Source organism: Homalodisca vitripennis, chromosome 3 (genome assembly GCF_021130785.1).
Source record: "Homalodisca vitripennis isolate AUS2020 chromosome 3, UT_GWSS_2.1, whole genome shotgun sequence".
Lineage (NCBI taxonomy): Eukaryota > Metazoa > Arthropoda > Insecta > Hemiptera > Cicadellidae > Homalodisca > Homalodisca vitripennis.
Genome location: NC_060209.1, coordinates 104,754,543 through 104,777,602, shown reverse-complemented (window position 1 = coordinate 104,777,602; position 23,060 = coordinate 104,754,543). Strand labels below are relative to the sequence as shown.

Below are 23,060 nucleotides of genomic sequence, written 5' to 3'. Positions count from 1 at the left end.
AACTTAATAATATTGTAAATATGTATTTAAAGGATGAAGATTACACTGATATTTTGTTTTGCAGAAACGGAATAATATTTTGTTTCTGCATCCTAATAGGGCGTTTTAAAATATAATAATATTTAGTATTTTCATTAATAAAACTCGATGAACTGGGCACTTAATAATAAATTTAATAACTGAGCTGTAAGTAATTGGTACTAAATAATTTCTTATTTAATATTGTTTCCGTTTTAATATTTGTAATCTTTATTATTCTTGTATGTGTCTCAAATGCATTATAATGATGAGAATATATTGTTTATTATGTGAATCCTGCATCGGTTTGATTCGTATCTCCAAAAAGTATTTTGGTTCGAGTAAATATGGAACTCCTATGAGTCACAAAGTACTACACTAATACAAGTACACGCGACTGAACCAGTAACTTTGGAGTACACCGGTTAAACATTGCTCTTTGTTTAGCAATTGTTTGACTGAATAAGTTTTGTTTATGAGCGAGTTTGTGTATAAATCAAGAGGAAATTATTATAAAAGAAACAATTAAAAATCAATGTAATTGAAATTTTGTATAGTATCGGCTTCGATGTGGACAATGTTGGATCAAAACCGGGAGAGCCATTTTCAGACAGACTAAATCCAGTTTGTTGTTATATTCATTTTGCAATGCGCTTTAAACAAGAAAACCTCAATAATGATAAATTTTTCTGAAAAATATCCGTGCGAAGACAGTAGAGAAAATTTTGATATATTGCTAGCCTCCATGGTTTCAATGCGACGAACAAATGTTTGTGTATTTCATAAAACCTCACCTATCTGTCATCAATTTAATCTTAATAATAACCTTCCACTAGCCTTCCCACCTGAAAACATCTTAGGTACTTAGGTACCACTACTTCAAATCATGCTGATCGGGTTTTTGTTGCAGCCCACAGGAAATGAGCCAATCACAGGAAGTGGAGATTGGCGGTCAACTGCGATGTAAACTTCAGATGATCTCAACTCATGGTAAGAATCACTTGTAAAATTGTATAATGTTAATTAATTTGTATGTTTTGTGCATTACGTAATATGCTTAATGTCTTAAACACTGTTTCTTAATTTATTATTCGTATTTTAATCACAATTATTCACAATTCTCTAACTGTGCTTATGTTATAAATCAGTAACGTATTGTCTAAATATGAATAGTTACAAATTGATATTTTTACTCTGAGCAGGATGGCAGTTTCTGTTATTGATGGCAATTTCTCTGTTCGTATTTGGGAAACAACTTGTTTATTGAATCCTCTAATTTCCTAAAGGAGGCCACATTCTTTATTACAGTACTGAATCCTTGATTTATCATCTGAGGCTTCGATAATTGGGACTGTATCCTTCCAAAATATTTCACGAGTTTTCCTTTAACTTCTATTCGTAAATGCTCTGTAACATTTTGTTTTTAGAAAACGAGGAAATTGTAATTCTGAAATAAATATTCTAATTCTGAGTTCTGAATTCTCTAGCTGCTTAAAGGTATTCATTACACTGATCATTCCCCTTTATTATTATACTGTAAAAATTTAGCACGTTACGCTTATTTTTTGTACGCTTCTGCAGCTTGGGGTTTTGGCTGACTATACTCCTATACTATATTTTATAATAATCACTTTTCCTATTTCATAACTCTATTTCATATATATATATATATATATATATATATATATATATATATATACATCCTTGTTTGACCTAAACCTAACCCAAAATAAGAGGCACTTTTGGAATATAATTGAAATGTACCAGATCAGAACTTATTAGATAACAGTTATTTGATATGGCTTATTAATTTGATTTATTGTGGTCCTACGATTATGGGAAGGAATGAAATAGATGGTTTTACCCTAAGCAAGGTTCTTTTTTTATAACTACAAACGGATTTTTATATGAGAATGTCTCCTTTTTGTGCCATATCTGTTTTATGAGCGTGCGGGACAACGCAGCTACACCTATGTCAGTCATTACTTTGTTCAAGAATTACAGTGTTCATGTTTAGCCACATCAACTATCACTTTGTGTTTCAGAGGTAAAGCAATACTATGATGAGACCGGGACTGTCAGTGTCGCTCACTACTTTAGCTTCTGCAATCATGATAACTACCCTGACGAAGGTAAGTAAATCTTTGAAGATATCATATAGCCTTGCCTGATTTGTGGCAAACAGAATAGATGAATGTAGCGATAACTTAATTTGGAAATATAAAATAAATTCAAGGTCCACCTAGTAGCATTTCTTCGTAACAAGTCGAACGCCAAACTGTATTATAAAAGAAGAACATCGCATTTTGGAGGAGCTTACGCAGGAGATTTTGATTTATCCTCCGATTGGTTACATCACAAGTTTCAGAAATAATTGTAATGGTTTTACCCAATTCTACTGGCTGTTCTATGTATGCAGTAACACCATATCAATTACAAGATCCTGAACAACTCCGTCAAAGGTATTATGTGAAGTGATGAAATAAATTTAATCTCAAATAGCTCGTATGCAAACAACTAAAATAACTGCATATGCATTCAAGTCAATTGCAGTCTTGTACTTTGATACCTACAGAGTTGCCGATGAGCATTCAATAACTTAAACTTCTTCCTCATCATCCATGCCATATTAAAATAATATATATAATAAATTTATTTCCAAATAACAAAAATAATTACAACAAATCCAACAGTAATACAATAAGACAAAAGTAATACAATAATTCAAAATAAAGTAAACATTACATAGCATATGCAAAACAAAACATAGCATATACAAAACAAAAATTATTTGCTCAGGCTGACCAAGTTTACACTAACCAGTTAATCAAAAGGAAAAATACAATGAACAGGATTTTTGTTGGTTGATTTTGGAAAATGAAACCTCCAAGGCAATGCCTGATTGGAGGAAATAACGTGTACTTATTAGATAAGAAATTGCCGTCAAGTAATACAGGGCTCTATATTCCAGTATTATTGGCCTAACTCACTAAGAATTAAAATAGTAGATAAAATTTGAATTCTTATAAAGACATTATTCTAAATTATATAAACAATTTAATGTAAGTAAGTAGGCTCAATTGAGCAATATAATATTAAAGTCTTAGTAAAAAAAGCTGTATCTTGAGTTATCAAAATTAACCCCTTTAACTAAACTTAAATATCTAGAATATTAACATTAATAAAGAAAAGCTCTGACCTATACTCTATCACAAGAATTTTTCCCACATTTTACAATAGAATATAATCAATATGCATCCGTATATTCACTAATACAACTATGAACATGTACACATATATATTTTCAATACACACATACATTCATATGCATTTATATCTTGTACTGTAACTAACCAATCTTTGAGTTTTCTAATAAATTTGTGTAAAGTATCTAAAGTTTTTATTTCTTTAGGCAATCTATTGAATATCAGAGGGGCTAAAAGTTGTATGTTTTAGTGAAAAAGGTTTTTGATGGTCTAGGTACATCTACATTATCAGAATTTCATAATTTTCCTTTATATACATTATAATAATCATAAATATTCCTACTTCTGTTAAAAAACCTTCATAACTTTATAAACATACATTTTTCTTAAAGGTAATACCTTTAATGATCTAAATATTGGCCAAGATGACTCATATTTATTTCCTTTAGCTACTATTCTTACAAAATATTTCTGTATTGTTATGAGTGGTTTTAAATTGGTTATGTAAGTTCCACCCCAGCACTCTATACCATAACTTATTCGACTGTGAACTAAAGAAAAATACAGTGTTCTCATTAGGCCATTTTTACACATCCTTCTTAAAAAGTAAAAGATCCTAAGAATATTTATTAACTTTTTAATCGATGAAATATGTATTTTCCAATTTAATTCTGAATTCAATATAACACTTAAACATCTAATACCGGCCTCTTGATCTCAGCACAATATTCACTACATAGTCCACCGTAGCAGAGACAAGTAAAGCACTTGTAAACAATTTTATCAGAAAAAACCATTTTCCCTCTGAGGCTAAAGTTTATATAATTGGTTTTACTTACACTAAGGGCCAAATTATTATTGGTACACCACCAACGCAAGCTTCCAAATCAAAATGAATTTTTAGTGCAATTTCGTCTAAATTGTCACCAACATAGCTCAGACCTGTATCGTCAACAAAGGAAACTACTTGTCCATGAAAGTCCCCTTTACATAAGTCGTTTATGTAAATTAAGAACAATGTAGCCCCTAACACTGAACCTTGAGGAACTCCATATTTAATCTCACCAAACTGACTAATATTTCCATTGATTTTAACACACTGCTTTCTTTTGGATATATAACATTGAAACCAATTATAAACCACTCCCTTCATATCATAACTGAAAAGTTTTTTGAATAATATTGAATTATTTACTGTGTCAAACGCTTTCTTAACATCTAAAAATAGACCACTAACCCGTTTTCCATCATTTATACCTCGAGATACCCTATCTATAAATTCTATCAAAACAATCTCGGTATTTAAACCTTGTCTAAATCCAAATTGTTTTTTACTGAAAATCTGATTTTATCAAGAAATTTAATTAGCCTAACTTTCATTAATTTTTCATACATTTTTGAAAAAGATGATAGCAAGGATATAGGTCTATAGTTTCAATATAGTTAGGGTTTGCAATATGTTCTTTCATTTTTCTTATGTATTGGAATCACTAAGGCTTCTTTTAATTTGTCTGGAAAAACATGTGATTGAAAGCTAAAATTAATAATACACGATAAAACAGGCAGAAACTGTTAGGTTTTCTTAATTAATGTGGAGCTAATACCATCAATACCAGGAGATTTTCCATTTTTTAATAACTAAATAATTCTTACAAGTTCATTCTCTCTAGTAGGTTCTATAAATATGGATTGTGTTATAGAAACTTCACTAAATTTATTTTTTATGTCAAGCGAATGATTGTCTTGCTTATCGCCATACCTGCTTAATCCATCAGCCACTAATAAAAAAAAGTCGTTGAATTTATTCGCTACTTCACATGGATCACTAAAGACTACACCATCAATTTTTAATTTAACATCCACATTAGTATTATTAACCTTCTGACCAGTCACTTCTTTCAAAATGTTCCACGTTCGTTTTTTATCTTTCTTAGTGTTTTCAAATAGTTGAGAGTAATAATTATTTTTCAAGTTCCGGATATCGCTGTTAAGCTTATTTCTATAACCTTTAAATATTCATTCAAAACTGTATTGTTGGGCTGTCTTTTGACTCTTTTTAACAACGTATTCTTAATTTTAATTCGTTTTTAGGTATCAGTGTCAATCCACGGCTTTAGTTTAATTATGTTCTGTTCGTTGATCTTAATTTTCTCTTTAGATTCTAAAACTACAGTATTAATTATTTTATAAAAAACATCAAAAGCGTCTGAAGCGTTTGTTTGTAAATATACATCACACCAATCAGTGTCATTCAGTAAGCTGTCTAGTTTAATGTACAGTAGTTAATGCGGTAAGCCAAGGACGCGAACTTGACCGCCACTGAATCAACTGTTACAGTCCAATTTTTTTAACCGTAGACTTGGCCGCGGACTACTAACCTGCATGAAAAAGTCAGTCTCGCTGTGTTAAAACTGTCCCGGCGGAGTATGAAAACGGACTGCAAAAATCAGTGACCTTTAACGCTTCCTCTCGCGATTTAAAAGTGAAGCCAATGTCGTACAATTCTGTAAGATGCGTTAAATTAAAGCTCTTAATATTGGCAATCTATTGGTTACATTTTTAAATGTTAAAAAAATTTCTAAATAATTTTGATTATTGTTTACATTTTACATAGCGTTTACAATGACAAGAAAAAAGTAGTAAGCGAGGATTTTTTTTATTTTTTGGTCAGACAAAATTTGTCAGCGAGAAAGTTGTGTGAAAATAGATGAATATTTTTTTGTAATTTATCATTTTTTTTATTGGAAGTTTAGTTTAGCCTGTAGTAGCATATGAAGTGATGAGTGAACGTTTCTGCCGGAACTGTAGTTGGCGCATTGGCTCACTGATACCGTATTAACTCAATAAATTAGTTTATTGTGCAATAAAAATACCTTTACGAAAGAACCAAGTTAATTTAACTAATTTATTAGTCTTAAAAATATTGTGGGTTTAATTGTTATTGCAATTATATACTTTATCCGTAGCAATAACTGTATTATTTACAACGGTGTTAACTCACTTGTATTCTATGTTTAACTAACTATTGAACTAAATATTGAGCAATTACAACTTGATTTTAATATATCTGTGTAATCAGAACAATACCATCTATAAATTAACAGTAATATTAACAGATCAACAATACAACTTTAGCTTAAATGGTAATGTACGGTACATAAAAAAATATACGTTTGAAGTTTGATGAAAATTAGAAGGTAAAAGAAATTAACTATTTTCTATTACCTTTACATTTATTAAAACATATGAAATAATATAAAGTGAAATAGTCACCACTTACAAAAAATATTTAAGATCATTGATTTTATGCGTGAAATATAGTAGTAAATCATACTAAAAAAAACTTTAAACAGAATGAAACAGTATGTTTTATCCACATAACCTATACATTTTGATTGTTAAATTGATGTAACCATTTCTAAATGGAATCGTACAGTAAAACTTTTTACATCCAGTTTTATAATGTTACCACATGGTTTAAACGTCTTGTAATTATCTTCAATACATACACATACCTCAGCATTTTTCCGAACTTTTATATTTGCTGTTGAATTTTTCAATAATAATGGCATAAAATCGGAATCGGAATTTTACATCAAACGTCTAAATATCATTATAATCATTATAAATATACCATAGAGTTCTGTGTAACGGTATATAACTTTACTGACAGGCGATGAGAGATCCGACGTCTATTCGCATCTATCCCGCTAGTCACAAGTGCGTGACCTTGAGCGTACGTTTGCAGAAAGCCCTTTACAATCCTCCCGCACCGCACCCCTCGCCTACCACCGCTCTCCCAGCTCGAGTCTACGGTTAAAAAAATTGGACTGTACCCCCTCCCATCACCACAACCATACAGCTGTCGTGCAGTGATCTGTTATGTTATCTTCTATTATTACAGCGTCAATTAATACTTCATTTATATTGCTTATTTTTTCAAGCACATGATCAATGCAGCTTTCTGAATGTTCTTCCCTTTTTAAGAATATTCTTCCTCCTTTGACCCAAAGATACTTGCAGTTCTGTCTTTTCCTTGCTTCACGATCCAAGGTGAGTAGTTTCCTTCTGGTAGGTGATAGAGACACTTTATGAAGATTGGGTTGTCATTAGGAATGTTTAGGTGTCTTGTAGATACTTCTCTCTTCTGGCGCTTTTTCAGCTTTGCATCTGCTTTGCATCAAATCGCCATACAAACTTTACAATTATTCCGGCCGGTGCAACCGATTCAGGTCTCTTCCTTAAAGAGTGGCAGATGTCAACCATTGAATCAGTTATTTCCATGTCTAATTCTTTACCTACATTTTTCACTGTACTTAATACATCCTTACTGTCATATGGCACATCTTGAATTTCAATGGTATTCCTCCTAGAATATTGTTCAGCTTTATCCATCCTACTCTTCAACATTTCTACTTTTTCTTTCAGTACCTACTTTATTTTCTTTTCTTAGACATTCGATAATCTCAAAATATTCTTTTACCTATTCAGATTGTTCCTTAAGCATCTTAGTGTTCCCATCCAGCTTGTCATTTAATACCTCATACGACTTGTTAAATTCAATTACAGACTGTTTATGGGCAGTTGATAATTCTGATATTGCAGTAATTACATCCTGAAGCGAGAGATACCTTCGTTAGCCTTGGAGTCCAATCTCAAGCTGGCTCTGCGAGTGACGCTGCAAGGGTTGCAACGCCAAACAGTACCTTCACTCGTTAGGTAACCTAAATCTGCCCCGTTCATCTTGAGGCATGTGCCATGAAAGTCCTTGCCACATTTACAACATGTCACTTTTAATTGCATACTGCACAACTCGCCATTTTGAGGTTATGTTTGGAACACTTTCATAACAAACAGAAAACAAACACAACCCGATGATATTCTTCACAAACTATACAAGTATTGTTCAAGAAGAGGCCTACAGTATACTCATTTGTCACCCTGAATTAAATAAATCACGTACGATTAAATTTATTGGGAGGAGATATACTAAGAGCGATTTCGCCAAGTCCGTACTGCTTGGCTGCGCGCGCATATATAATCTATAAAAAGTGTCATTGCGATTAAAATGCGTTTATTCTTAAGTTTACAACTCGGAGAACTTTGAGATAATAATCTCCGTTATGTCATTAGCATATTTATCACTGTTAAGCAATTTTGTGGTATTGTCAATGAAACGGTGTGGCTTCAGCTGTAAAAAGTGTACTTTTGAATTCCAAAATGTTGTAAAAATAGCAGTTACCCGCGGCTTCGCACGTAATTTCCCATTGAATAAGCACTCCTATATGTAAGTGATTGTCATTGGAAGATATATCCAGTCTCCTGCGCCATTTCAGATTAATTAAAATTGAAAGTGTAGAGAGCAATGTTTTGGGGTCCCGAAATCACAGACGGAATTAGTTCTTCTGAGTACCAATGAGAGACAAAACTTTCTCTGAAAAATTCCATAATATTTGCTTTTCACTCCAACAATTTCAGTAAAACTTGAACTATATTCGACCAAAGTGGAAGAGTATTAATTCTGCTGTAATCTTAGTGAAAGGACTTATGATGTAATAAGATGGTAGAGTTTGCCTTGTTGCCAACGTTCACGAATATATATACTTAGGTCTGAAAAGTCTTATTCTGTCAAGAGCGTATGGTTGTAATTACATTCTTGTTACTTCCGGTCAAAAGTATTTCCGGTTCTATAGTAGCACTTGCCTCGTTGTTCCTCTCAAGACAGTATATTTCACATCTCTAACTTCCAAATTAAGATGCATGATTACTGTAGATGTTTAACTTCCATAATACTGATGGACAATAACCCTCAATGTCATTAGTAACTCTTTCTACCATGTAGAAAACTCCAAAACTCCATCCGTGAAACTTCACAAGCCGAGATTTGTTGTAATCATATAAATATTTTTGTTATATCACGGACTTGATTTTATTAAAATCAATCCAATTTAATGGTTTTAAACATGTTTGCATGTTACAGTTCAATTGTATACTTCTATAACTTATAATAGGCACCATCTTGAAAACTTAATAGTTATTGAAAAATAAGTAGGAATAAATGTTGCTTGACATTCCTTGACAATTTTAATATAACTTTCAAGCAAGCTGTGTGTAAATACTATCTCTGTGCCACATTTAGTCTAGATTTATTCCACGTTAGTTATCGTGTTCGCAATTTTTCCCGCAGTTTTGTATACCACTCAAAACTTTGTTCGCTCGCTAAGTGTAAATATTAACAAATACGTAAGAAAAGTCTGAATAGTCTGAGGATTCTAGACCACATTTTGTCCTCTCTGTATTGCATAATTTTTATTAAAAAGAATTATAATCTTGGAAGTATATGCATATTAATTTAAGAAATTTGGCTCTAAGAGAAATTATATCAAGTGATTTGCATGAATTTCTTCTGAATGAGTTTTGTGATATTATTTCCAGCTATTTAATTCAGATAGATAATATATATTATTTCCCCCCCCTATCATCTCAAGTTTCAAATTGTATCTAGGCTATGTCACCTTTTAAATCTAAACTTAAATTGGTCTAAGTTGGATTTTTTTATTTTGCAATCATTGTATTATTATATGTGTATTTGTTTATACTGACACTCGTATCACAAAATATTTTATATAATATCAGTTAAAATATATAGCGTACAAGTTTTAAACTGGTATCTAAAGTATAATATGAAAACTTGTACGTTAGGAGGACCATAAATAACCCTTCCAACTACTAACGAATAGATTAGAGGTTACATGATTCAATACAATACAATATGTCTATCCAGTGGTGGAGGCGATGGCACGGGAAATTTGGAACGAGGCAGGCTTTGCTGAGTCAACCGGATTGGATTGGCCTGACAGAGTCGAGTTTGTTTACATTCCAAGAGCTGCAGGTATATTATCTTGTAGTTGCTATCTCTCAGACTTGTAGGATGTTAATTCTAAAAATAGTCGCCTGGACAGATGCTTTTGTTAAAATTACTACATATGGACCAAACACGATAGATTTTCTGTATGAAACTATATTGAGTAAAATAAACTATTGTAAACTGTAGTACTTTCAACTGTTTCGAAACCATCGTATGCTATTAATATAAACAAGAGCCTATACAGAGGAATCCTTGATTACAATTTCCCAAATTGTTCAATATATGACAGAAATACGTACCAATACACAAAATAAGCTGATACGCTATAAAATGTGAAATCAATAGTAATTAGTATCCATTAATGATCCATTTTATCATAACATCAATGGCAGTTCATGCATTTTATATCTATATTTTATATTTGTACATATCGCAAAGTTTAAATGACAAATAAAGGCTCTAATAAACTATAACTTAATATGTATAGAGTTCTCTTTACTATATAATTTAATAATTTATACAATTACTTCATTATATCCCATTTGCTATAAATACAAAAGTCAAAGTCAAAATTCTTTATTCCATTGATCAATACATAATGTACAGAGGAATTCCCAATACATATAACACTATAATTTTACACTGAAATAGATTTGAATAAAAAGACGAAAACAGAGAAGTAAAATAGATTATTTATGAAAGAGATATACATAAAATTTTACGAGTTAAAATATCAAATTTACATACCGGTTTAGGAATTCCTGAATTGTGTATAAAAAGGATTTCTTTGCAGCCAACGAAGGACCCTGTTTTTAAACTTCGTTAAAGATATGTCCTGATTGAACTGTGTAATTTGTTAAATAATCTAATAGCATTTATCTGGTGAGATGATCCAATTTTAGCCAACCTATGTTGGGATTTATCTAATTTGTTTGTATCTGTTACGTATTAAGTGATTATGAATTTTATTCCTGCGTAAAAAAATATTAATGTTAGTTTTAGCGAATATGAAAACTTGGTATATGTAAAAGTTAATGATTGTTAAAATTGTGTTGCGAACAAAAAGGATTACAATGATCTTGTGGTGCCACTCTACAATAGTCCTCACCACCTCCTTTTGAAGAAGCAAGATTCTATGGGTTGCAGTTGAATGACCCAGAGAATATGGCCATATGATATATGTGACTGGGACAAACTTTTTTAAATATTCTGTGTATATTAAGTCCCTCAGCTTCCATAACAAGAAGCTAACTCTGGAGAATATTTTACATAACTTGTCTACGTGATCTGACTAAGTTAATTTAGTATCGATTCAGATCCCCAACAACTTTACTGACTACGTCTGGTGTGTTAACAAAATGAGGATAATATTTTGGGGGTTTTCCTGTTCACAGTGAAACCCATTGGAACTAAACCAGTTTCCTGCTTTCAGTTGTGCAGTTTCAATACATGCCTGCAAGTCGTTTATACTTCTATTATTTGCATAAAGCGATGTGTCGTTTGCATAGATGACTGAGTTTACACTGAGGTTCTTCGGAAAATCATTTATTATAACTAAAAAAGTACCAAGAACGGACCCCTGAGATACTCCTATTTTGACAGTTTTCATTGTTGAGTTAGATCCATATTGTTGCCTATTTTCGAGATATGAAGTAATTACTTTACATGAAATCTCTGAGATGCCATAACCTGAGTTTCTGTACTATAAAGGTAAAAGAGACACAATCGAACGCCTTACTCAGATCCAAAAGTGACAAAGATACAGTTTCTTTACTATAAAACGCCTTAAGTGTGTAATCAATAATTTCCATGACTGCATTAGTAGTGGATCTTCCCTTTCTAAATCCAAACTGCCATTCAGATATCAGATTGCTTTGTTCACAATAAATAGACAGCTGCCTGTTGCCTGTATAAAAGAGCTTCAAAGACTTTAGACAAGATTGGAACATAGAAGCTGGCCGATAATTGTGCGGTAAATGTCTGTTACCTTTTTCGCAGAGAGGAATAACTTTGGAAACTTTGAGTGAGTCCGGAAAGCAACCGAATTTAAGACACCTACTAAAGGTGAACGCCAGTGGCTGTTGAATATGTTCTGTAGTTCCTTTGATTATCTTATTCGTCAAACTAAAATAATCCATGCTTTTAGAGTGTGACAGCATATTTACAATGTCATTAACATCTGATGGTTCAATATCTTGCCAGTGAAAAACATTAGATGGAACAATAATATTGCCCAATAAGTCAGAAAAAAAAGAATCTTTAGGACGACGAATTTTGGTAATTTCTTTAACTGACTGCTAAAACTAATTATTGACAAGTTAAAGGTCCAATGCCACTACCTTAGATACACTACTGGGCTTTTCTGGCTTATTTATCTCCCATGCTGCCTTGCACCTGTTGGTTGCTTTATTGATTTAGTTTCGCAAGCTTGTCTTTTGGCAAGTGTAAAATGAGACCTATTTGTTCTTCTAGAAGCCAAGTAAGCATTATATGCAAGTGGAGATTGTTGAGAATTAATTTGTCTCAACAGATACTTATTACATTTAAAAAAATTTTACATGTTTTCTCTTTCCTTTGATAGACTGTTATTAAACCTGTAATAAATTTTTACCTACTTTTCGATTAACTACCCTGAGAATACTTCGGTTTGATAATTAAGGGAAAACAAAAGTGACATAGCTTGACAAATTTAATAAAAAAACTTTGAAAGAGTTGATCTATGATATTCATCAGTCATTTCCCACCGTTCACCCTGCAAACATTAAATGAATGTATTTATCTCTTTTTAAGTTTGTTTCCTGAAACTAAAACTGTATGAGGAGCTTATTTTTAGTGTTGTTAGTTTGATCTGCACAGTATTATAATTTTTTTAACATATACCAATAGCTAATGTCTGAGATCCTACCCTTCAAAATCATTCATCGTCTATATCAAACTTTAACAAAATATGGTATTAGTGTTCATTTAATGCAATTAGGTTGGAGTTAATCAAAAGAGGGGACTTAATATAAATGCGTTCTGAAGATTGAATAACCATATAATATAATTAATAAATAACGTTAATTTATAATGTAAGGGAGTGCTAAAAGGATTACACCCGTAGTTGAAGAGTAATTATTAATCAGAGGCATAGTAACTCAAGAAATGCGACATTTAATGTGAACGTTTTATTGTTATTAATAATTCAAATAAAAGTTTTATGGGTCAAAAGATTGCAAAGACCAAAGTACGTAAGGTCATATAATAACTGTTTGTAATAGCTGTAAAAACAATATACAAGTAGTATATACTTATGTAACAATGTTTTTCGCAGGGTGAGATTAAGACAGGCCAATTTAGGAATTTAAAAAAATTTAACAAACTCTACACAGATTAGGCCTATGGTTATTGTTATATAACTATTATTTTATATAAATTTTTGTTCTTGTTCAGATCCCAATAACTACACTTTTCTTTCAATCTGCCTGAAATGTTAATATATTTCATCATAATAATTCTTAACGTTCTAATCTCAATTATATATTTTTAAAATTCGTACAGTTAAGCACAATATTTGGGGATAAAACTCCAATATAGACTATATGTATAGTAAAACTACAACTACAGACTACTATTGAGTTAAACTGAAATAAAGCAACGTAGAAAACGTAAAAATAAAATATCACTAAGTTTATTTCCTACTTCAACAGGTTTCAAAATGACCCTCTCTACCGAAGTGCCGGACGATGTAGCCGTCACTGTAAACACATTACCCTTTTCTTTCGCTTAATCACACACTGTTTGTTTATAAATCTTATTCTATTTAATACTTTACTAAAAAAATTTATATGGTAAAACGTAATTTATTCAATAAAGTTATTTCGCATACTAATCCTTCGTAAACAGCAAGGATTCTATTAATCATGTGGTTTAAAAATAATATATGAAAAACTAGTTTCTGAAAAATATGTTATTAGTTAGATAAACGTCGTCCCAGTATTAAAGTAGTTTACAATACCTACCTTAACGATTGCAGTGAATGTTTTCTAAACGCAAGATCTACATAAAATTCATCCTTTACGTAAGGGGTTTTAACCAATTAATTATATTTGTCTTAGGCAGTGTCTTGACAGAGTCCTGTGGCTAATTACAAATATGGATATGTATGTTTATTTATTATTTTACCTTATTGTCTCAGTTGGTTATGACTCTTCAAAAGAAAAACTGACAATGATCACTGTTTTTAATAAAGAGTAAACAAATACAACGAGGTGTGGTAGCTCTAATATGAATTATTTACATTGAGTAATGTTTTTGACTCAGCTTCTATCTTGCAATAGGTGAACTAGCTACTAGATCATCTCACAGGGACACCTGCGACATCTGTAATGCTTCAGGACTTCAGTTAGTCTCAAGGTACTCTTCGAGTATTGATAACCCACCGTCTAATTTGACTCAGAACAATCCACAAATCGTCCATCAGGTTACAGTAAATGAGGCTCTAGAGGATGTAATTGCCATTCGAGTAAACAGTACTCCGTTCGAAGCTACTGAAATTGAACAAGGAACAAGTAGGATACGAACTACGATGGACGAGAATTTTCAAAATAATAGTGCTCTAGATAGTACTCATGTCAGTTCTTCGACTGAAGCTAACGAAATACCTCACAATTCTCAGCATTACCAACAAGAAACAGTTGGCATCCTAGCTACCTTAAGCGATGATGTGCATGATGATAGAGCTCGTGAAGAAAACATTTATCCAGATAGTAGGATACGAACTACGATGAATGAGAATTTTCAAAATAACAGTGCTCTAGATAGTACTCATGTCAGTTCTTCGACTGAAGCTAATGAAATACCTCACAACTCTCAGCATTACCAACAAGAAACAGTTAGCATCTTAGCTACCTTAAGCGATGATATGCATGATGATAGAGCTCTCGAAGAAAACATTTATCCAGATGGTACTTTTATTGAACCACTTATTGCGGTACCGGTGATCGTAGAGTTGCATGAGGACTATGCAATAGATGAGAATACTACTTATGATAGCCCTATGATTGAACAAGGAACCGTTAGTGTCCAAGCTCCGATGATTGAGGATGTGCAGAATTATATTGTTGAAGAAATTTCTCTTGGCAGCCCTCAGTTAGTGGTTTTAGAATTGCCTGATAGCAACAACAACTACCAACAGTACCAACAAGGAACAAGGAACCAATCAGCTGTTGTATTGGCAGAAGGAGATATAGTGCCTCCTTCTCAACCATATGTCAGAGTATTTTACGACCTTGGAAACACTCGTGGACCGATGGGCATGGAAGCATTATCTTCAGATTCTGACGTGAACTACGACCCCGATGCACTAACTGACTCCCGAGCTACAGAAATCGATGGTTTACAGGAAGAAAATGCTACTGAAGGTAATGCTACGTATGACAGGTCTCCAACTGAACCTTCTGAAACAACTAACACTACCAACGGTTCGCAAAGCTACCAACCATGCATATTTGGCATTCGAGCTCCCATGAGTGAGCGCTTGGAAGATGACAATGCTCTCGACAAAAACATTAATCATGACAGAGATGCAATTGAACCAATTGAAAAACCTAACATTACCAAAGATTCGCAACTCTACCAACAAAGAATTGTTGACGTCCAAACCCCCGTGAATAAGGGCTTGGACGATGACAGTGCTATCGATGAAAAAATTAATCATGATAGCGCTGCAATCATTTCTTTTGAGGCGCCAAACAGTAGCATATCAGCGACTATGTCCCATCACCATCAGTCAGATACAATCTTGATTCCCCGAGTATCTGACGGAACCGTACGTCACTTCAGTGATGATGCTATAGTGAATGAGACCTTGCATGATGGTAGTGCTATTGAAGAAATGATTATCGATGATGGTTCTCCAACTAATATTACTGAGTTGCCAGACATAAATAACGTTCTCTGTCCTACTTATGAAGACGGTAACAAATCCTCCTTAAAAAGGGGATTGGAAATAGTATCTGAACCAGTGGAGAAATGTTTCAAAACAAGAAAATTAGAGTAAGAAAACTCTTAAATCCAGAAGGCTGCATGGAAGTACTAGAATATATGTCTGAACACATTCCCTCTACGATTAGTTTGGGATTTTTTTGTACCTTAGAAGAGCTCAATATGATGATAACTATGCAAATTATAATCAGAACTCTGCACATGTCAATATTACTTTCCGTGATCTTAAAAAAAGTTTACTATGGTAATATATACCCGACTTGTATACGGCTTAATTTACAAATATATTATTAAACACAATTATTGTTAATAAATAATATTTTTATATTACTGAATGATAAAATAATGTGTTATTTATTGTTAATGACTGAGGTATTATTATTACTATAGTAGATGTGTTATTGTATTATGTTTTGTATTAAACATGATATATTTAATCTTTGAGAGATTTTTTATCAATAATTAAAATAGATATATTTGCTCTATTAAATTCAAATAACTGAACTACAACATTATAAAACAATAAATATGACAAAAATAACTGAGGTTTTAAAATTATTTGTGTAAGGAAAAGATCAAATGTTTACAAATTATAATTATTTATGTAAGATTTTTATCTTCCAAGATAAAAATCGTTAGGTTTAAATATTAAAATATCTAGAGATATACTCACACATAAGTTTGGTGATTATTGAAATTTCAAATTGTTTCTTGTTTATAGTAAATTTTGATTGATTACCAACTTATTGTGTTTCATTTCACTTTCATTGTATACATTGTTGGTGTATTATTTGGGTACTAAAGATAATTGAAAATTTAATAAATTTCACTCTAGTTTTGGTATTTTTCATATTGATATGTTTTATTTTACATCTATCTAGACTTGGCCCTTGCTTTGCACGTGAGAAGATGTTGCGATGGCAGGAGAGAGTTTTGAGATAAATTTTAGCGTTCCTCTAGGTAGAAAAAGGTATCGTAAAGTAAGTCAAAAGCACGAGTTCGTGGGTTTATCTGTTTATCTAAATCTGATGATGATTGGTCAGATTTTGATGATATGTAAGTTGTAATTAGTCCCAGTTTTTTATTATTTTATTCTCTGAATTTAAATGAAACAAATCGGATCCATATACAAATTTTCCCGCTTTGTTTTGAACTGTATTTCTTAAACTACTGAAAAGAGCTCCCACGAATATGATTCTATGTATATAGATATACATAATTTATGGCTTATTGCAAAAGACTAATTCTAAACATCTTTGATTCAACAGGTATAAAGACTACAAATATATATTTGTTAATAAGGGTGTATCGATGGAATAACGGTATGGTGATTTACACATTTTCAAAATTGGAAATTTCTATTTATTATTATAAATTTCTATTAAGATTTTGCCCAAAAGAGTTCCGATTTGATTTTTGACCATTATCTCAAAAATTGGTAATGCTGGCTAACGCGATTGTAAAAGACAGCTGTACACTTATGTAAAATATTTGTTAGTCAACAAGTCAATTGAAAATCAAGGCACTTACCGTGTTCACAAATCCATAGTCTATGAAGGTGACTTTAGAATCTCAAGGCTTGTGTGGATGGTGGCGAGGTGGTAATTGGAACAGGCATATTGCCGTGAAAGATGGATCATAAATGTTACAGACCTTGAGACCGTCCATTGTTTGTAGCTAACTATCGTCAATTCTGATATGAAGCTCGATGTTGTGAGGCACGTAGTATTATCGTTTAGAGCCTGATAAGAAAGTAATAAACATGCTGCATAAACATTTGGCAAGGAAAATAACTGATTACAGCTGTTTACTGGCAAGGAAGAATGTAATTTGCTGTTCCAGAAAAACAATCATTTGCAACAATGCAACAACAGCCATTTTAACAACATAAACATCACAGATATAGGTCTGTTCGTTGATTCAGATAGTTGTACAGTGTTTCTATAACAGGTTATTAAAAAGAAGAATCAAAAACAGTATTTGTTTAGTTTTGTTGCCATTGCTACGCAGTGGTAAATTTAATTTTTCATACATATAAACTCATAATTACTCTTTGTTGTTCAACTAGCTTTACAACTGTTTGATTGGATTTAGTTGCAGCTGTTGCATAGTTATGAAAGTAGCCCACTTTGATTCATGTTAGATTTAAACTATCTGTAAACTAAACATAAACTAAATATTTTACAATCATTTTTAATGTTAACAATATTAAAAAATATCATTAAAACACAATCGTACAAACTACTTTTACCGTAGTCTACATTTGATCAGTGTTAGTCATAAAAACTTATTTTTATCGATGACGCAACACTTTTTATCTCTAATAGGGCTGACAGCTTTACAAACAGGAAGAATTTAACTTTATAATCACTGTTAAATAAATTGTTCTTAGCCTATAAACTCGGGTAATAGAACAAAAAGCTTAATAAAGAAACTACACTGTACATTCAGAATGAACAAATAAGTATATGTGAATACTGGAAAACAAAATTTATTCTTATCCCTTATTAAAATTAATGTTAATGATCCCAACAGTAGAAATTCTATAAAATAAAAGTTAATTTTATATGTTGTGTCCATGCATTTTGGGTTTTAAAAATATTAAGATATATGGGGAATCTGGAAAAAGCATTATTATTATTATTTCAACGGCATCCGCCAATATACAATAATTTCACAAAAGAGCATTCAACAGTTTTTATGCAAAATGAAAAACAAAAAACAACAATGCAAGATGGCTACGGACAAAGGCATTAAAGCTAAACAGGTCAACAAAACTGGATCACAACGATCATTATAACTAAATTAAATAAGAGATGAACCAATATAAGTACATGCAGCTATATCTAGCAATGATAGCTTTACAAAACCAGAATGTGCAATAGGTCTGACAAATATAACATAGTATAAATATCAATAAATACTCAACACTAACAATAAACAACTTAACAATACTTAACAATAAACGAATAACAAGTATTGCATGGCACATTTAACTATTACTCTGCTAGAACATTTTCATGCTACTTAAATATAACATCAACAAAATAAATAACAACTAATTAAATTACAGAAAGTAGTGATTATGCAGTGGAATAATAAATAAGTATTAAGATTTGTGAAATAATATTACAATAGTGAAAAATCACAAACATCATCTCCAACTGATATTAAGGGAAAAAAAACTCTATCAATCATTCCTGTTGCAGTCTCTTTTTAAGGTGTGCGATGCTGTCATAAAACATATCACCATCGGAAGGAATGCTGTTTCCACGCCTATGAAGTCGAGCAATAGGACCGTGGTAGCTGTAATTGTTTGAGTGGTGGCAGGTTGAAAACATATTCCTGGATCTGGTTCCAGCAGGCACCAAGAGGGATATCCTACTCAGAAGCTCTGGTGAATCGATCGCCCCGTTGATAAGCTTGTGTGCAGGAAAACAATATCAAACATTCTCCTTCTGCACTCCAGCGTAGGCAGAAGAAATTCCTAGTCAAGTGCGGGGACAGAGACCTCCCGATAGGCTGCATCCTCTCCGGACTCCTTGAAGTCTGCAAAATTTGTTTTGAATACTCTGTAGTTTGTGAATATGAGATGCGTAATGAGGGGACCAAACAAGAGTACAATATTCCAGATTAGGCCGAACTAAAGCCTTATACAAGAGCAGTAGTGTCAACATTGATGTCCAATCTAAGTATTTAGTTTAATAATTATCAGCTCAACCAAATCATAACTGTAATAATTCTTAACCTCAACGTAATAAATTTTTAAATGTACAAGAACGCACTCTTTAATTCTGCTATGTTGCAAGTAGACTTCTAGAAAAGAATTAAATTTTTAGGCATAACATTTGTCCAAAGTTTGGACAGTGCAATGAAAGTGTTTGTAATCATTCTTCGTTTCATATTGTGCACAATACTTCCGGAAATCGGCATACTATGAAGTAACACACACACACACACACACACACACACACACACACACACACACACACACACACACACACACACACAAAGAGGAAAAAACCATCAAAGAGCAGTTTGGTTCGTATGAAAAAACATTAAACAACCAATTGGCAGATCTAAAAGCTTCAGTTGAATTTTGTTCCAACAAAATTGATGGATTATGAAATTAAGATTGCTGAATTTTCTGGAAAGATTAAAACCCTTGAGGAATCACATTCAGTGTGAAAATAAACAGCTGAAAGGATAGCGTCTCTGCCTACCACAATCGGGATTGAACAATTAGAGCAGTATATTAGAAATAAACATATCCAGATTGATGGGGTCCCTGAAATGATGCCAAATGAAGGAAATAGTGGAAGCTGTGGCTAGTGTAGCTGGTGTTAATATATAAACTTTGCAAATGATGTACAAGCTGTACATAGAATTCCTACTAGAAGAGGGATTGATAGGGTCAAAAAACCAATTGGTGTTGCAATTTTCAAATCGGCAAATCCGTGATTCCTTCTTATCAAAGTGCAAAAAAAGCTAAACTTAAATCGGCTGATGTCGTCGTTAAAGGCGTTGTGTGGAGCTAGTACTAACGTCAAGTCTATGTAAATGAACATCTCTGACCCCTTTTATAAAAAAAAGCTAAAAAACCTAGGGATGGTTACCAAACTTAATCAATGAAAAAGGGCATGGTGTTTGTCGACTGAAACGGCAAAAGTGTTTGTCCGAAAGGCTGAAAATTGTCCCAAGATTCGTATTGCCACACTGGATGATGTGAAAAAGCTTATTACCGGTATCACTCATCAGTCTGGGGACAATTTGGGGGGTGTTAAATAATGCGAAAGTGCTGTGATCGTAAAATAAAATGGTTTTATTATATCCTGTTTCAGCGAATAATTTCAAAATATGTAATTTAAATATTAGAAGTTTAAGGAAACACTTTGACGAACTAATAGTCTACTTGAACAGTTTGCCTTTTTCATATAACATTATATCGTTAACGGAGGTTTGGATAAAAGAGCGGCGAAGAACATCGTTATCAGCTGCCAGGATACGACATGATATTCCAACCCAGGCCGGACAACCAGGCGGGCGGCGTGGTGGTTGTACGTGGATGTTGACCTTCGCCACACACACAGCTGTTATCTGTTCGCTACATCGGAGCTCGTTAAACGTTACCTTTAATCTCTCTGTTGATAATCATCTTGTTCAGTTTTCACTTTTTGCAATATATAAGGCAATGTAAATTCAATTTTAATCAGTTTAAAAATGATTTTGAGGTTATTTTAAGTAAATCCTGTAATCCTACTATTAATAATAGGTGATATTAATATTTGCTTATTGAAGGATAGAGGCTCTGGGAGGTGATTATTTAAACTTAATCTCGTCTTATGGCTTTGAAAGTTTAATAAGCAAACCTACTAGAATATTTAATAACTGTATATCCTGTATAGATCATATACTTGTGAGAAACTCAAAAGAAATTGAATTTGACAGTTGTGTTTTGGAGCTGAATATAACAGATCATTACGCTTTAGATTTAAGGTGTTGTTGGAGTTGACAAGCAAAGATCTAAAATAATATTTTGTTCTGTTTTGGATAAGAAAATGCTCAAAAGACAATTGCATTTGGCTGACTGGAGTTCAATTTTTGGTAATAATGATGTAAAATTTGACTGTCTCGAACTTTTATAAAGTCTATTGCGATTGTGTCAATGCATCGAGCACTCTGAAAAAAAATAAATAGCAATAATAGGAAAAGAAAAGAATGGATTACAGATTACGTTATTAACTTAGTACATGAAAAGAACCGATTATTTGACATTTTTAAAAAAGACAGGGACAATTTAGAGAAAAGAGATTCATATAAAACAGGTATTCAAGACATGTAGCAAGGCACATAAGAAGAGCCAAGCTTACTTACTTTTCAAAATTGATTAACAACTGTAATGGTGACTCAAAAAAGGTACTGGGATGTAATAAAAAAAAGTTGTAAAGGGGGAACAAAAAGTCTTTAAATAATATCCAAGTGGGAGATGTGGTGTTGAATGTTTAATGGTAACGAAAAAATTGTAGCTAATGAGTTTAACTCATATTTTACAAGTATTATTCCGAGTCAGTGATCCTGAAGCATTTGGTTGTGATTTTATTTAATGATAATGTTTCAGAATGTAATGTGCACCTTGAAGGCCTTGATTGTAACCTTGATGAAGTGGTACATGCCATTAAATCACTAAAAGATAAAGTTAGTAGTGGGGTTGATGGTATAGAGTAGCAGAACAGTTAAGGAAAATATGGATATTTTTGCCCCCTTTGTTGTTACATATTATTAAAGAAATCTTTAAGCTTAGGAATTTTTCCTGATAGTTTTAAGGTGGCTATTGTAGTAACCAAATTTATAAGACAGTGTGTTGTCTCTAGTGTTTCATCATACCGTCCGATCTCTGTAATAAACACAATAGCTAAGGTATTTGAACTAGTAATAAAAAACCAAGTTACTAGATTACTTTTTTGAGAGGTCCTTGTTTCTCCAGAAATCATTTTGGCTTTCTGAAGGAGAAAGGGTACAGATATAGCCATAGATAAACATATAAGTTGCATTACTAACTCTATAAATAAAAATAAGTACAGACTTGCAATTTACTTGGATATGCCAGAAGGCATTTGATGCTTTGGATATTAATATATTAATAAATAAATTAAGATTGTATGGTATAGGAGGTAAACGCACTAAAGTGGTTTGGATCCTTTTGCTATCATAGAAGACAGGTTGTCAGGGTGAACAAGGTTTTGAGTGATGCAATGTATTTGCGCTACGGCACACCACAAGGGGGGGTTTTAGGGCCTATAATGTTTTTAGTATACATAAATGATATGTTAAGTCTGAATTTTTAAATTCATCAATCTTTGCTTATGCTGACGACACAGCTTTGGTGTGCTCAGCTTACAACAGAGACTCATTAAAAATACAAAATTCATAGAGATTTGGAACAAATCTCTGCTTGGCTAATTCAAAATAAGTTTACTCATTAA

The 23,060-nt window shown here is 32.4% G+C and overlaps 1 protein-coding gene across 1 annotated transcript in view; it reads left to right on the top strand.

The window, feature by feature from the left end:
* Nucleotides 1-16,443, top strand: part of LOC124358705 — a 33,402-nt gene extending 16,959 nt beyond the window's left edge. The window contains exons 3-6 of the mRNA XM_046811003.1: nucleotides 929-1,008; nucleotides 2,064-2,150; nucleotides 10,009-10,116; nucleotides 14,412-16,443. Coding sequence (XP_046666959.1) covers nucleotides 929-1,008; nucleotides 2,064-2,150; nucleotides 10,009-10,116; nucleotides 14,412-16,132 — 1,996 coding nt within the window. The 3' untranslated portion in view covers nucleotides 16,133-16,443. The remainder of the gene's footprint in view (nucleotides 1-928; nucleotides 1,009-2,063; nucleotides 2,151-10,008; nucleotides 10,117-14,411) is intronic.
* Nucleotides 16,444-23,060: the final 6,617 nt, after the last annotated feature.